Genomic DNA, 15,091 nt, shown 5'->3' on the forward strand with positions numbered 1-15,091 from the left:
TATAATCAAGGTCGTAAGTGATGTATGTCCGTGTTATAATCAAGGATGTAAGTAATGTATGTCCGTGTTATAATCAAGGATGTAAGTAATGTATGTCCGTGTTATAATCAAGGTCGTAAGTAATGTATGTCCGTGTTATAATCAAGGACGTAAGTAATGTATGTCCGTGTTATAATCAAGGTCGTAAGTAATGTATGTCCGTGTTATAACCAAGAGTGTAAGTAATGTATGTCCGTGTTATAATCAAGGACGTAAGTAATGTATGTCCGTGTTATAATCAAGGTCGTAAGTAATGTATGTCCGTGTTATAATCAAGGACGTAAGTAATGTATGTCCGTGTTATAATCAAGGTCGTAACTAATGTATGTCCGTGTTATAATCAAGGATGTAAGTAATGTATGTCCGTGTTATAATCAAGGATGTAAGTAATGTATGTCCGTGTTATAATCAAGGTCGTAAGTGATGTATGTCCGTGTTATAATCAAGGATGTAAGTAATGTATGTCCGTGTTATAATCAAGGATGTAAGTAATGTATGTCCGTGTTATAATCAAGGTCGTAAGTGATGTATGTCCGTGTTATAATCAAGGATGTAAGTAATGTATGTCCGTGTTATAATCAAGGTCGTAAGTAATGTATGTCCGTGTTATAATCAAGGTCGTAAGTAATGTATGTCCGTGTTATAATCAAGGATGTAAGTAATGTATGTCCGTGTTATAATCGGAATCATATAATGATATTTTCTATTGCAAACACTGTGCTATCATTTATTCAATGTTTTTCACACGACACGGTCATCGGCAAAAATAAAAATGTGATAATAATCGTAAACATTGATTTCTATTTTACGTAACATTTCATCTATTAGATGTTGTTGAAACAATTAGTATCAACAATATAAACAAATGATAGCGTAATACTTGTTTTAAAAACAGACGTCTGCTTCTGGTTATTATTAATAGAAAAAAATATTAGCCCTTCTTATAATAGCAGTAGGGGCTGATATTTTTTTCTATTAATACTATCCGTAAGCAGACGCCTATATTTTAAATGACTGGTTTACAAGTCAATTTCTCGCTCTCCATAGCATATGAAATTACCATAGGCTCTTTATAAACAGGGACATTCAGGATGTGTCCCTTTTGAGCTCGTTACGTTGTTACTAACATATACAGCACAGTTGAGACATGCAGTACATATACTACATGTATTCCTGTCATTATACGTACCTGTCATAATAAATGATTTCCATTATTATTTGAACATGATGTTTTCATTTTATGTTTTTTAAATAGTGTACATTATTTTTGAATGAAGTAAAATATCAGGCATTAGAAAATAATGATGCTGTACTTATTTTATATTATAAATGTTTGTTTAACTGAACTTATGTTAAAGGCATATCATTGATAATGGTAATTAAAATCGTTTTCTTTGTTTAGTAGATAGTATCAAACGTTTTTACTGAAAAACTGACACGTTAATAAAAGGTCATATAAATAGCAAATCTAGTGCTAACTAACAAGAATATATATCCCTTCTCTGATGCAATTAAGATAAGTAATATGATGAATTACATGTATTAGCATGTTTTTAAGTGTGCATTATATGTGATTCCTATGAGCTAACTATATATATATATGTTCTCATAAAACATGCATTTTGTTCTCATATTTTGTCAAAATTAACCAACTGTTTAACAAATTATTTGTCAATATCCATGGTTAGCAATAACACATACTAACGATTGATATATTTACTTCTAAACTTCACCAGAGTAGAGATCGATGAATTTGAAACGCAAATACAATAACGTTCTTTTGAAATGTGTTGGTGTAGATAACAAAATGTTTAACAATGAAATAAAATTCATATCACAAAATGGAATTGTGATAAAGTTCAGATTTTGCTACAAAATTTAGAAAATTTGTTAAATAACCTGTGTATCACATTTGAATTTAATTTAAAAACAATCATTTCGTTTTGGTCTTATTTATTTTGGCATAAATAGGAAAGTAGATAATATGATACTCTTGACTATCAAACATTACATTTATAAATCTAGATGTGTTCTGAATAACCTTGACATTATAGCATTAAAAAAATCTCTAAAGGATTTGTATCTCACCCAGAAATTTATTGCCAGAGGTAAGGGAGAAAACTCCTTCAACCAGTTCAGAATGGATCAAATGGGAAAGACGTACTGGAAATATTTAATTAAAAAAAAAATGATGTTATCAATTTAAAACAAACAATCCTACCTTGTTTTTCTGTGTTTGTTCTTGTTTTGTTTGGCTGTTGTTAACATTTGTTATCTAGGTATTGATTTGATTTGTTTTAGATATGTAATATGATACTGGATGAATGTGTTGAATGCGTGTCTAAAGTGTCTTATGTCATGTTTAATGTATTAAATATTTTAAAACTTTGAAAAAAAAACAAGAAAAAAACATCACAAAATATAAATTTAATAATTAAATAAGGTCAAGACATCGTTCACATTTTCTTTTTATACTTGTCGTTTTCAAACCAGTCTGTTATTTCCGCATCTTTCGCCATTCCGTAAAATACACTTGTTGTATCATTAATAAGTGCCCTTGGCGTTTCAAATTCTGCGATGAGACCTTGATCAAGAACCATCACTCTGTAATGAAATAGATGTTATTTATCATTAAGGCGCTTCAGAGAGAATGACATTGGAAATCCGTAATAAACAAGAGGCCCATGGGGCCTGTATCGCTCACCTGGTTGGATTTGACCAAATGTCAAATAATGTTCATGTTCAATTCCTTTTGTTTGTTAACCTCAAACAATGCTATTTATGGTTATAGCGTGGGGATCCCAACTGCTTCAAAGAAATAATGAAGTCCAGACTCTCTGAGTTTACAACATACATTTATAACTTTATGACTAGTAGTGATTTAAAGGAATTACCTCTATTTCCTATATGGGGCCCCGCCCCTTTTGCCCCTCGGGGGTCAGAGTCACCATTTATGCAAAATCTGTTCCCCTTCCCCCAAGAATGTTTCTTACCAAATCGGGTTCAAATCCATTCATAACTTTATGACTAGTAGCGATTTAAAGGAATTGCCTCGATTTCCCCTATTGGGCCCCGCCCCTCAGGCCCCTTGGGGGTCAGAGTCACCATTTATGCAAAATCTGATCCCCTTCTGCCAAGGATGTTTCTGACCAAATTTGGTCAAAATCCAATAAGAACTTTTTGACTAGTAGCGATTTGAAGCAAATGTTGACGGACGGACGCCGGACGACGCCGGACGACGGACGCTGCACCATGGCATAAGCTCACCGGACCTTCGGTCCAGGTGAGCTAACAAAAACTGAAATACATTATTGCATATTAATGATCTGATATGATAATGATAATTAATGAAGTCAGGTAAAACTCACAGTACATTTGGTTGTTTTTTTACTACATCCATTTGACATGAGAAAAGGTTTCGTTTATAACTGTCATTTTGTTTAGATTTGTCCATGCCTATATTGTTTGGACATTTTATGCTTGCCTGGTGTACATTTGAATGTATCCCATATTTATACATGTGTATCATGGTTAGTCAGGATATAAAAAGATTGGAAATTTATGTCATAATCGTACTATAATTATAACCTACCTGTCGTATTCCATGATAGTGTTCAGTCTGTGGGCGATGGTGAGGACGGTATAACCTACCTGTCGTATTCAACCTACCTGTCGTATTCCATGATAGTGTTCAGTCTGTGGGCGATGGTGAGGACAGTATAACCTACCTGTCGTATTCCATGATAGTGTTCAGTCTGTAGGCGATGGTGAGGACGGTATAACCTACCTGTCGTATTCCATGATAGTGTTCATTCTGTGGGCGATGGTTAGGACGGTATAACCTACCTGTCGTATTCCATGATAGTGTTCAGTCTGTGGGCGATGGTGAGGACAGTGCACTCACTGAACTCGGTCTGTATCGTCTGCTGTATCAGTTCGTCAGTTTCCATATCCACGGCGGCCGTGGCCTCGTCCAGGATCAAGATCTTGTTCTTGTGGAGCAAGGCTCGGCCGAGACACACCAGCTGTCTCTGGCCCACACTGTACCATCGAAATAGACGGTTTAGTTCATCGTGCAATGAAAATGTCATATTACAGTAAAGCTTTCTGAGGACAAACGAGTTTAAATACAAAGGTCTGCTTATCACGAAGTAAATTAAAGTGCCGAACTTCATATATAAATGTATTCTTAAACCCATATGTCGAAATTTTGACTTATATTCCCATAGACTTCGTTATCAACATGTTTTACTGTATCAACACATACGCTGGCGATCCTTGTACAAATGCCTTATACTATTGTTTTAATTATGAGTTAATTGCCACCAAATTAATACTGGATAACAGTTACACGGACTTCACCGTGTATTCCATCGTGGTTTCAAGCCATTGGATATCAGTTTCGTAATGCAAAATTTCGTAAAACCCGAAAACCGTGTTTCAACCTAATTCATTCCATCTATTTTCTGAGTTCCAAGGGGTTTATCAACTACAACAGTTACACCGTGAACAGTTTAATGATAAAAAGTTAGGTCCATAGCGCATTTTAATAGTTCATTGATTTTAATTTAGGAAAGCAGACACGTGATTGACCCACAAGTGACATTAAAAGAATTTATAGGCTTATATTTATGCTTGAACTTCGATAAATGGGTTTTGATAGGATCACCAGGACTACCTTAAATTCATCCCTCCTTCACCACATTCGTAAAGTAGTTGGTCCCGCTGATTCCGGACGAATGATTTCATGTGGGCGGAATCTAAGGCTTTCCATATCTCGTGATCCGAAAATCTCTCCAGCGGATCAACATTGGCCTTCAGAGGTCCCGAGAATAGCACCGGATCCTGTATGATATAAGATATCAAATATATGTCCTACCAAAAATCCTCATTACAATCTGACATTTTGACAAAGGCGATAGCTTATAACTTATTCATTTAAGGATTGAATAAAGTTATGTTGAGGTGTATGGGGGTATAAACCTCAATAGGTCTTCAGACAAATTGAATGAACTGCGAAGCAGTTCATAATAAATTTGTCTCAAGACCTATTGAGGTTTATACCCCCATACACCTCTAAATCACTTTATTCAATCCTTATATTTATATTTTTTGATATTTTTGAATAACATTTTGTCCTTGACAAATAGGGACTTGTGCAAGTCTACCACGGAACTTACCGAACTGTACGTCATCACTCTTCGTCTACATATGGTTACATGTATTACTTTCAGGATTTCTTTCATGAACAAACTTGATAACGAATTAAAACAAATATGATTTTTAATGGAATTTATTTCATATAAATATGATCATTTTTGAAAAGGAATTAAAAAATATAGTCCAAGCTCGAAAAATGTATTCCTACGCCGGACTTGATATAGTTCATTGAAAAATGACTCGAGTTAACTGTGGTAGGTTCATTGAGTCTGAATTAAGTGGAAATATAAATATTTACAAATAAAGAACTGCTATTGATTGTTTCGAATACATTTTCAGTTTTTAATGTTAACTTTTAGAGGGAAGATAATTATTATCATATACAGCAGTTATATAGCCCACTTACTAATTCAAAATTACTCTAAAGCGCTTCAGATTTCACTATATAATAATGAAGCAAATGTTACCTATAATATATGTCTATGCGAACAAGTAGGTGATACTATACTAATTGCGATGCCAATTATTTCGCGAAATACTATAAGGTGAGCTTAAATTAGGGTCTGAAGAACCTGATAAAGTGTTAATTCATCAGTGTTCCCACGCCAACAGACTGATTATGCTAATTCATAAACACACGATTATGACTTGCTGTCCGCGTCTACGGTGTAATACTAGCCAGTAACACAGCACATGCTCTACTGAATTTCTTCACAAACACGTCGTCTGTTTTAATTTATATAACTATATAATGTGTAATAAAGAACGTATGAAAGTTTCTATTACATTAAATTTTACGTTATATTGTTTTTGTATGATGAAAACTGTTGGGTAATTATTATCGCGATGATATATCGAATAAATGAGTTGGGGCCAACAAAAGTCAATCTACTTTATCACCAATTCTGACAGTGGAAACCAATCAGTATAGGATGTGTTTGAATTAATTAATTTAACTTGAGAGTAGTCTCCTGAAATCTGTCTGTACACATATCTCACATGGATATCGTAGTTCCTTTACACACATTTTGTTGCATTTCATCCCAGGATACCTATGGCTCAATACCCTGGCACCAGGCTTTAATACCTTGGTTATTGTATTTCAACGTCGGTTTGGTAATCACATATCTGGACTATAGCGTTATATATATAATGCTATAAACATCCCACACCTACCCTACCATAGCGCTAAATATTTGTCCATTATATTTCGCAGGCATTCAGTACACGAGTCTCAAAAAGGCGACGATTTTTGTTCCGAATTTGATTCAAATGGGAATCGGACGGTGTTTTTATTGCGTTTACGGTAGCATGAAAGCAATGGGATACAGACATATTCTATATAGCGCGTTAGCTGAAGGAGGGAGAGGTGTCAATATATGCTATTAGAATACATAAAACATAACGTATACTTACCTGTGGTAGAATGGTGATGTTTGACCTGAGATCATGGAGACCAAGGTCACGTGTTCGTATTCCGTCTATAGTAATAGTTCCAGATGCTGATTCAATAAGACGGAACAAGGCCACAGCCAGGGAGGATTTCCCCGCTCCTGTTCTACCGACTATTCCTATCTTTACATAAAACATATCAGTAATATCTTAATAATTGTAAAAAGAGATTATGATTTCGGTTACAACCACCCTATTTCGTGCTGTCTTTTGCGTTTGGAACGTTTGAAATATTGTCTCCATGGTCTTCACCTATTTGATGAAAATTGAACGTAGCAATTTGGTTTAATCTGAACCAAGTCTCGATATCACTACTAGTATTATACCGCATGTTAGCACGGTCTTCAATTGTTACGCAGTAGCATGCTGATCACAAACTGGACGTACGGCAAAGATCAATTTCAATATTGTTTTGTCTATGAACTTGTGGGGGTATTGTTTTGTCTATGAACTTGTGGGGGTATTGTTTTGTCTATGAACTTGTGGGTTGTAATGCATTTTGTCTGAGAGCTTGTAAGGTGCGTTGATATGATGACACGCACACGTGTTGATTTAATACGGATTTCACATTCCATCACTAAAAAAAGCGCATGCGCAGAGAGGTTTAATGATGAATTATGAGAGAAATAACACATTAACATTGATTTTCGTCTCCTTTAGGCGACGAAGATATTTGCATGGAATAAATCGTGAATTGACTCCGCAAAAATATCAGAGTGAGAGGGAATACCGATGTGCAACCGAAATTAGAATAATACAAAATTATGAACACAGTGTATAGATTTACAGGAGACAAAGTGTGTTAAACGTTCAATAGTGGATCTATAGTACGAAATTTTATCCTACCTTTTCTCCGCTCTGTATCTCACAATCTATGCCCCTCAGCACGAGGTCCAGGCCTGGACGATACCTTGTAGTGTAGCCCTCAAACTTGACAGTTCCTGTCTGGGGCCACATTGGAGGAGGGCGAAAGTCATCTCTGATCCATTCAGCCTGTTGAAAGGAGAAATGAATTTTAAGTAGCATTAAAAAATAACATGTTACCATTATTTTGTAAATATGGAATGACAGCATCGGGAAGTTTCGGAATGCTTTGATTTAAGATCAGATCGTTGTTTATATAAAACATGTTCGCCAGTTCGATATATTACACCTCCCGGTTTTTATATTTTAGCGAGTAGGTTCTGTGTAAGACAGATAACAGTTATCACAAACTCGACCAGGAAACAACGTTATCACAACTCGAATGCTATTTAAACTCTCTATAATAAGGTCCGGAAAAACACAAATGCTTAGGAAGGGTAAGCGTCCTCAGGCTTCTAGCTAATATATATGTTCCCAAGGCGAGAAACGAGGTAGTCGCGATCGAAAATAACTGTATTGACACGCCAGTGTTTATATCTCATTAGTTACTAAGTATGTGTAAGATTATTGAATATTTAGGAGAAAATACAACCCCGTTAGATAAAGAACACTTAGGTTTGCCAAACCTCTGCTTGCAGATCAGTATAATCCACAACGCGTTCCACAGATACGATGTTCATTTGCATTTCACTCACTGAAAATACCACTAGTGCAAGTGCGACATTTATCTGAAATATCAAAACAAAATACACAACTGTAGATAATAGCGAGACATGGATCTGAAATATCAAAACAAAATACACAACTATGTTCATTTGATCATATCTAATTTGTAGGAAGTTTACGTTCCTGGAGAGAAGGGATCGCATATATCAGCGTTTTATTCCAATGTCAGCTGAAAAGCTGAAGATTATATAATGTCATTTTAATTAATTTGCATGAAAACGTTTGGCAGAGGGAACCTTTGGTTTGTTTTTGTTTAACGTCCTATTAACAGCCAGGGTCATTTAAGGACGTGCCAGGTTTTAGAGGTGGAGGAAAGCCGGAGTATCGGAGAAAAACCACCGGCCTACGGTCAGTACCTGGCAACTGCCCCACGTAGGTTTTGAACTCGCAACCCAGAGGTGGAGGGCTAGTGTTAAAGTGTCGAGACACCTTAACCACTCGGCCACCGCGACCCAAGAGAGAGGGAATTAGCAGTGAAAATTTATTCCGGCTCTTCTTTGTTTGTGGGCAAATCATATATGGTCATATAAGCGCAAAGTAATGAGCAAAGTATTTCTTATTTGTAGTTATCGTAACATAAATGAATTAACAAGAGAGTGTCATACCGATAAGATAAAATGGTCATTTCTTCACTGATTGATTGTCATCTATCATATTAGAATTACGGGCTCATGTAAGTAACGCTAATTAAAAGTAGTAGATGATTAGGGTACTTACACTACAATACTAGGGAATTATTTAATATAAGCCAGTAAAAGAACTAATTATCATTGAATAAATACCTGTAAAGCGTAAGTGAGGGAGAGACCGACATCTCCGCTGTTTAGGTTTGGTGAATTGATGGAAAACAAGGCGGCAATAAACACGAGCACATTACTTAAAGTCTCCACGACGATCCCTATCCACCTACAACAGGAACACAGTTAAAACGATCACCATCACCTACAACAGGAACAGTTAAAACGATCTCTATCACCTACAACAGGAACAGTTAAAACGATCCCTATCCACCTACAACAGGAACAGTTAAAACAATCACCATCACCTACAACAGGAACAGTTAAAACAATCACCATCACCTACAACAGGAACAGTTAAAACGATCCCCATCCACCTACAACAGGAACAGTTAAAACGATCCCTATCCACCTACAACAGGAACAGTTAAAACGATCCCTATCCATCTACAACAGGAACACAGTTAAAACGATCACTATCACCTACAACAGGAACAGTTAAAACGATCCCTATCCATCTACAACAGGAACACAGTTAAAACGATCAACGTCACCTACAACAGGAACAGTTAAAACGATCCCTATCCATCTACAACAGGAACAGTTAAAACAATCACCATCACCTACAACAGGAACAGTTAAAACGATCCCTATCCACCTACAACAGGAACAGTTAAAACAATCACCATCACCTACAACAGGAACAGTTAAAACGATCACCATCACCTACAACAGGAACAGTTAAAACGATCACCATCACCTACAACAGGAACAGTTAAAACGATCCCTATCCACCTACAACAGGAACAGTTAAAACGATCACTATCACCTACAACAGGAACAGTTAAAACGATCCCTATCCATCTACAACAGGAACACAGTTAAAACGATCAACGTCACCTACAACAGGAACAGTTAAAACGATCTCTATCACCTACAACAGGAACAGTTAAAACGATCCCCATCACCTACAACAGGAACAGTTAAAACGATCACTATCACCTACAACAGGAACAGTTAAAACGATCCCCATCACCTACAACAGGAACAGTTAAAACGATCCCCATCACCTACAACAGGAACAGTTAAAACGATCCCCATCACCTACAACAGGAACAGTTAAAACGATCCCCATCACCTACAACAGGAACAGTTAAAACGATCACTATCACCTACAACAGGAACAGTTAAAACAATCACCATCACCTACAACAGGAACAGTTAAAACGATCCCCATCACCTACAACAGGAACAGTTAAAACGATCCCTATCCATCTACAACAGGAACAGTTAAAACGATCCCCATCACCTACAACAGGAACAGTTAAAACAATCACCATCACCTACAACAGGAACAGTTAAAACGATCACTATCACCTACAACAGGAACAGTTAAAACGATCACTATCACCTACAACAGGAACAGTTAAAACGATCCCCATCACCTACAACAGGAACAGTTAAAACGATCACCATCACCTACAACAGGAACAGTTAAAACGATCTCTATCACCTACAACAGGAACAGTTAAAACGATCCCCATCACCTACAACAGGAACAGTTAAAACGATCCCCATCACCTACAACAGGAACAGTTAAAACGATCCCTATCCATCTACAACAGGAACAGTTAAAACGATCCCCATCACCTACAACAGGAACAGTTAAAACAATCACCATCACCTACAACAGGAACAGTTAAAACGATCACCATCACCTACAACAGGAACAGTTAAAACAATCACCATCACCTACAACAGGAACAGTTAAAACAATCACCATCACCTACAACAGGAACAGTTAAAACAATCACCATCACCTACAACAGGAACAGTTAAAACGATCACCATCACCTACAACAGGAACAGTTAAAACGATCCCCATCACCTACAACAGGAACAGTTAAAACGATCCCCATCACCTACAACAGGAACAGTTAAAACGATCACCATCACCTACAACAGGAACAGTTAAAACGATCTCTATCACCTACAACAGGAACAGTTAAAACGATCCCCATCACCTACAACAGGATCACAATTGACACGACATGTTAGAGTAACGCCAGGATCTGTAATGTGGAACTATTGACAATTATATGTGAAAGTAGTGCGAGGATTAATACCAGCAGATTGTGTGTAATATCCCAGTAAAAACCAATATGACCAAACAACATGTGTATTTTGAATAAAAAAACATTACTTATTCACTATCCTACAAGATATACACAAAGTGAAACTCGATATAATTAACGTCATCTGTAAATAAGGAACAAAATAATTTAGTTAAGAATGCTAGATATTGTAATGATTGCTTACCTCGCCGACACATTAGCACCATGGTAGAAGGCGGCGTTCTTGTCTACACGTTTCTGAGATTCCTCTATAAAACGTTCGGACGCCTTATAGGCCCGTATGACGCTAGCGCCCGTGATCGTCTCGCTGAAGTGGTTATACACGGGGGAGCGAGTCACCGACTCTATTCTCTTCAACTGACGGGTGGTTGGAAGGTAGCAGATCTGTTGACAAATGTAATAGAAGAAAGGGTAATCAAAATATCGAGAGAAGTTTTGGTTTGTTTGGTTTGTTTTTGTTTAACGTCCTTTTAACAGTCAGGGTCATTTAAGGACGTGCCAGGTTTTGGAGGTGGAGGAAAGCCGGAGTACCCGGAGAAAAACCACCAGCCTAGGGTCAGTACCTGGCAACTGCCCCACGTAGGTTTCGAACTCGCAGCCCAGAGGTGGAGGACTAGTGATAAAGTGTCGGGACACCTTAACCACTCGGCCGCCGCGGCCCCCATCAGCATCAACAGAAGATAAAAGAAATTTGGATAAGACAATATATTTTGTGGGAACCCATTGATGATGCAAGTCAAAACAAATATTTGTTTTAAAGATAAGTGGTGTAATCTATGTCGTTTGCCGGGACTCGCTATATACTCATACCTAAAATCCATTTTTCTTAATTTACCGACCTTGCAACACCCAGAGCCATTTGAGGACACGTCTTTAGCAAAGGACATAACAAATCAGCAACGGGAGTCGTTTATATTGTAAATCAGTAACCATTCCAGGTATTCAGTGAAATATAGTCAGTGTCATCAATATTCCTATACGGAGGGAAAATCCTTAGCTTAAAATTTCCAATAGGAAAGCATTAGATTTCAAGAAAAAAATATTAAAATGAAATTTTCCCCTTCAATCATAAATACTTTCTTATGAAAAAAACTAAGTTAAGAATGTTTCATAAGTAAGGGAACGTTGGTGGGACCGGATCCTAGTCAGTTAGACTATTTCTATTAATATAAAACTCTACATTTCTACTCACAAGTGCGATTACATACAGGACGCCAGCCGGGACCAGAGCGACGAGGAAGGTTGGGATCTCGATACAGATAACAATGATGGTTGATATAAGTATAAACACGACTATATTTATCAGTCTGTAGGTCCTCGGCAGGCGATCGTCCAGGACGTCTATATCACTGGAGAAACGATTCATGATGCGGCCGATAGGTGTCGTGTCGAAAAACGACATCGGAGACCTTAAGGTACAGTTTAATATCTGTGTATGGAGTTTTCCGTTTCCGTGAACAATTCGAAGTAACGCAATGAGTGCAAACAATTGAAGGCACACTCCTGTTATAAAGATAAAATATAAAAGGGATTTTAGTGGGGGCTTACATTAGATATGATATATCACAATGACATAAGTATGTCTAGGGAATCACAAGATATCATGTGTTCCTGCTTTTTTGAAAGCCTTGTCCAATAACAGGTAGCACGTGGTGGTGCTATGGTGTGTATATTAATGGTGTGGTGTTATTGTGTGTATATGAGCTAAACATGTAAAACTAAATGGTATGATGTTTTGGTGTGTATATAAGCTAAACATGTAAGACTTAACGTTGTGGTGTTATGGTGTGGATATAAGCTAAACATGTAGAACTTAACGGTGTGATGTAATGGTGTGGATATAAGCTAAACATGTAGAACTTAACGGTGTGATGTAATGGTGTGGATATTAGATAAACGTGAAGAACTTAACGGTGTGGTGTAATGGTGTGAATATAAGCTAAACATTTAGAACTTAACGGTGTGGTGCTACGGTGTGGATATTAGCTAAACAAGTGGAACGCAATTGTGTGGTGTTATGGTGTGGATATTAGCTAAACAAATGGAACTTAAAGGTGTGGTGTTATGGTATCGATATTAGCTAAACATGTAAAACATAACGGCGAGATGTTATTATGTGGATATGAGCTAAACCGTGAAAGGGTTTATGAGATATGATATACACACGCTTTTTAGTTTTGAAGGTTGAACAAAATTATCCTAGACCTTTAACATTGACCACAAAAATCAAATCAGTTGTAGAACCTGACGGTGTGATGCTATGTTGAGAACATGAGTTAAATATCATATTATTTTAAAATTAAAAAGTGGTCATGTGTGACCAAATTCCAAGAAATAGTCTTTGTAGATAATTTCAGAACTTTGATCCGCGGCAAATATTAACTTCAAATATGATTGACTAGAAACTAGAAATGAATCTTAACATTATCGAATATCAAATAAAATAATTCAAAATCATGACAACACAGGCAAACATCAACGTCTACACTCGACATATTATGTTTACCTTGCACTAGCCCGAGAACCCCGTACACGACTAGGTAGTATATATTCCTGTCGCTATATTCGTCATCTCCTTGGTTACTCCTGTTGACAAGGTACTCGTCAGTTGTCCAATCAGTGATCCAGAATGTCGAGTACACATTCAGGCCTTGGAATAATGTCATCATCAGCAGCGAAAACAGTGTGGCGAATACACCTGCCGCTTTCACGTAGGCTATGTATACCGACCACTTTACCTACGTCATAATAATTAATCATTAATGAAACACGGTCAGAGAATAGGGAACCTAAACATCGAGTCTTAATCGCGTGTATCTCTCATATACGACGATGACAACATTGACGGCCATGACGACAAAAACAACAACGAAGACTAAGATAACAAAAATGGAAACAACCACGACGACAACAACAATGACGGCCATGACGACAACAACAACAATGAAAACAACGACAACAATGAAAATGACGACCAAAACGACAACAACAACCACGAAGACTAAGATAGCAAAAATGGAAACAGCCATGACGACGACAACAACAATGACGACCTTGACGACAATAACATTCCACCTCATCATCGACGGATCATGATTTATGTGTGTCTGAAAGGTTAACTAAAGTGTTAACAAAAGACAGGTCAATATCTCGGCAAATAGCTCAGGTACCTTCAGTTATAGATATAATATATACCAAATAATAGCACGAATATAATTACACATTTATAAAGTATTTGGTTTATTGAATGTTAATAGTAGTCATTTCTTATATTCAATATTAACTCGTTTAAAACATGCATTGCATATATTTAGTAATCTATATATTTTCAGGAAATATAGATGCATATGCATTAATGAACATGAAGCAAGATTCTAGTGACCCGGCTGTGGTCTCATTGGTAATGGAAACTCACCGCCCCTTCTCCGGTGGCTTCACTCGTTGTCAGATGTCCGAGGTCAACTTGCTCAGCTGTTTTCATTGATCTTGTCAGGGACCTTGACAATGACCTTGACATATGGCGGGAAATCGCCTGTGTTAGCATTTTTGATGGGACTTTCCTAAAATGAATGTTGATAAAATGATTAACATTGTTAAATACTTTAAATACTTCGGTGATCAGTTTTTCTGATATCTAGCGCCTAGAATGCGAACGATGATGATTAATTTGCATTGATAGTTTGTCGACAAGATGGCCTATTATGGTGATTTACTTTCCTGATACTTTGTCGATAAGATGGCCTATGATGCTAGTTAACCTGCCCGATACTTTGCCAGAGACAGCCCGCGATGATCTGCCGCCGAGATGACCTTTGGTAATGATTTACTTGCCGCATACGTTGCCGGCGATACGACCTATTAAGGTTTTTTTATATTCACTTGCCGGATACTTTGCCGTCGAGACGGCCTAGACCAGCGATATACCTATCGGCTACTTTGTCGTCGAGACGGCCTAGACCAGCGATATACCTATCGGAT

The 15,091-nt window shown here is 37.1% G+C and overlaps 1 protein-coding gene and 1 long non-coding RNA gene across 2 annotated transcripts in view; one reads left to right on the plus strand and one right to left on the minus strand.

Moving 5' to 3' along the window:
• Positions 1 to 364: 364 nt before the first annotated feature.
• LOC117315056 lies at positions 365 to 1,262 on the plus strand. Its single transcript, XR_004529672.1, has 2 exons — positions 365 to 622; positions 691 to 1,262. It is a non-coding gene; the product is annotated as an uncharacterized LOC117315056 (long non-coding RNA).
• Positions 1,263 to 2,451: 1,189 nt separating this feature from the next.
• Positions 2,452 to 15,091, minus strand: part of LOC117315283 (multidrug resistance-associated protein 1-like) — a 30,350-nt gene continuing 17,710 nt past the window's right edge. The window contains exons 22-32 of the mRNA XM_033869431.1: positions 14,529 to 14,673; positions 13,620 to 13,851; positions 12,306 to 12,616; positions 11,298 to 11,497; positions 9,024 to 9,147; positions 8,142 to 8,243; positions 7,498 to 7,644; positions 6,616 to 6,774; positions 4,718 to 4,884; positions 3,886 to 4,080; positions 2,452 to 2,643 (exon numbers count right to left, since the gene is read on the minus strand). Coding sequence (XP_033725322.1) covers positions 2,496 to 2,643; positions 3,886 to 4,080; positions 4,718 to 4,884; positions 6,616 to 6,774; positions 7,498 to 7,644; positions 8,142 to 8,243; positions 9,024 to 9,147; positions 11,298 to 11,497; positions 12,306 to 12,616; positions 13,620 to 13,851; positions 14,529 to 14,673 — 1,930 coding nt within the window. The 3' untranslated portion in view covers positions 2,452 to 2,495. The remainder of the gene's footprint in view (positions 2,644 to 3,885; positions 4,081 to 4,717; positions 4,885 to 6,615; positions 6,775 to 7,497; positions 7,645 to 8,141; positions 8,244 to 9,023; positions 9,148 to 11,297; positions 11,498 to 12,305; positions 12,617 to 13,619; positions 13,852 to 14,528; positions 14,674 to 15,091) is intronic.

The sequence above is a fragment of the Pecten maximus genome, chromosome 17 (assembly GCF_902652985.1).
Source record: "Pecten maximus chromosome 17, xPecMax1.1, whole genome shotgun sequence".
Classification (NCBI taxonomy): Eukaryota; Metazoa; Mollusca; class Bivalvia; order Pectinida; family Pectinidae; genus Pecten; species Pecten maximus.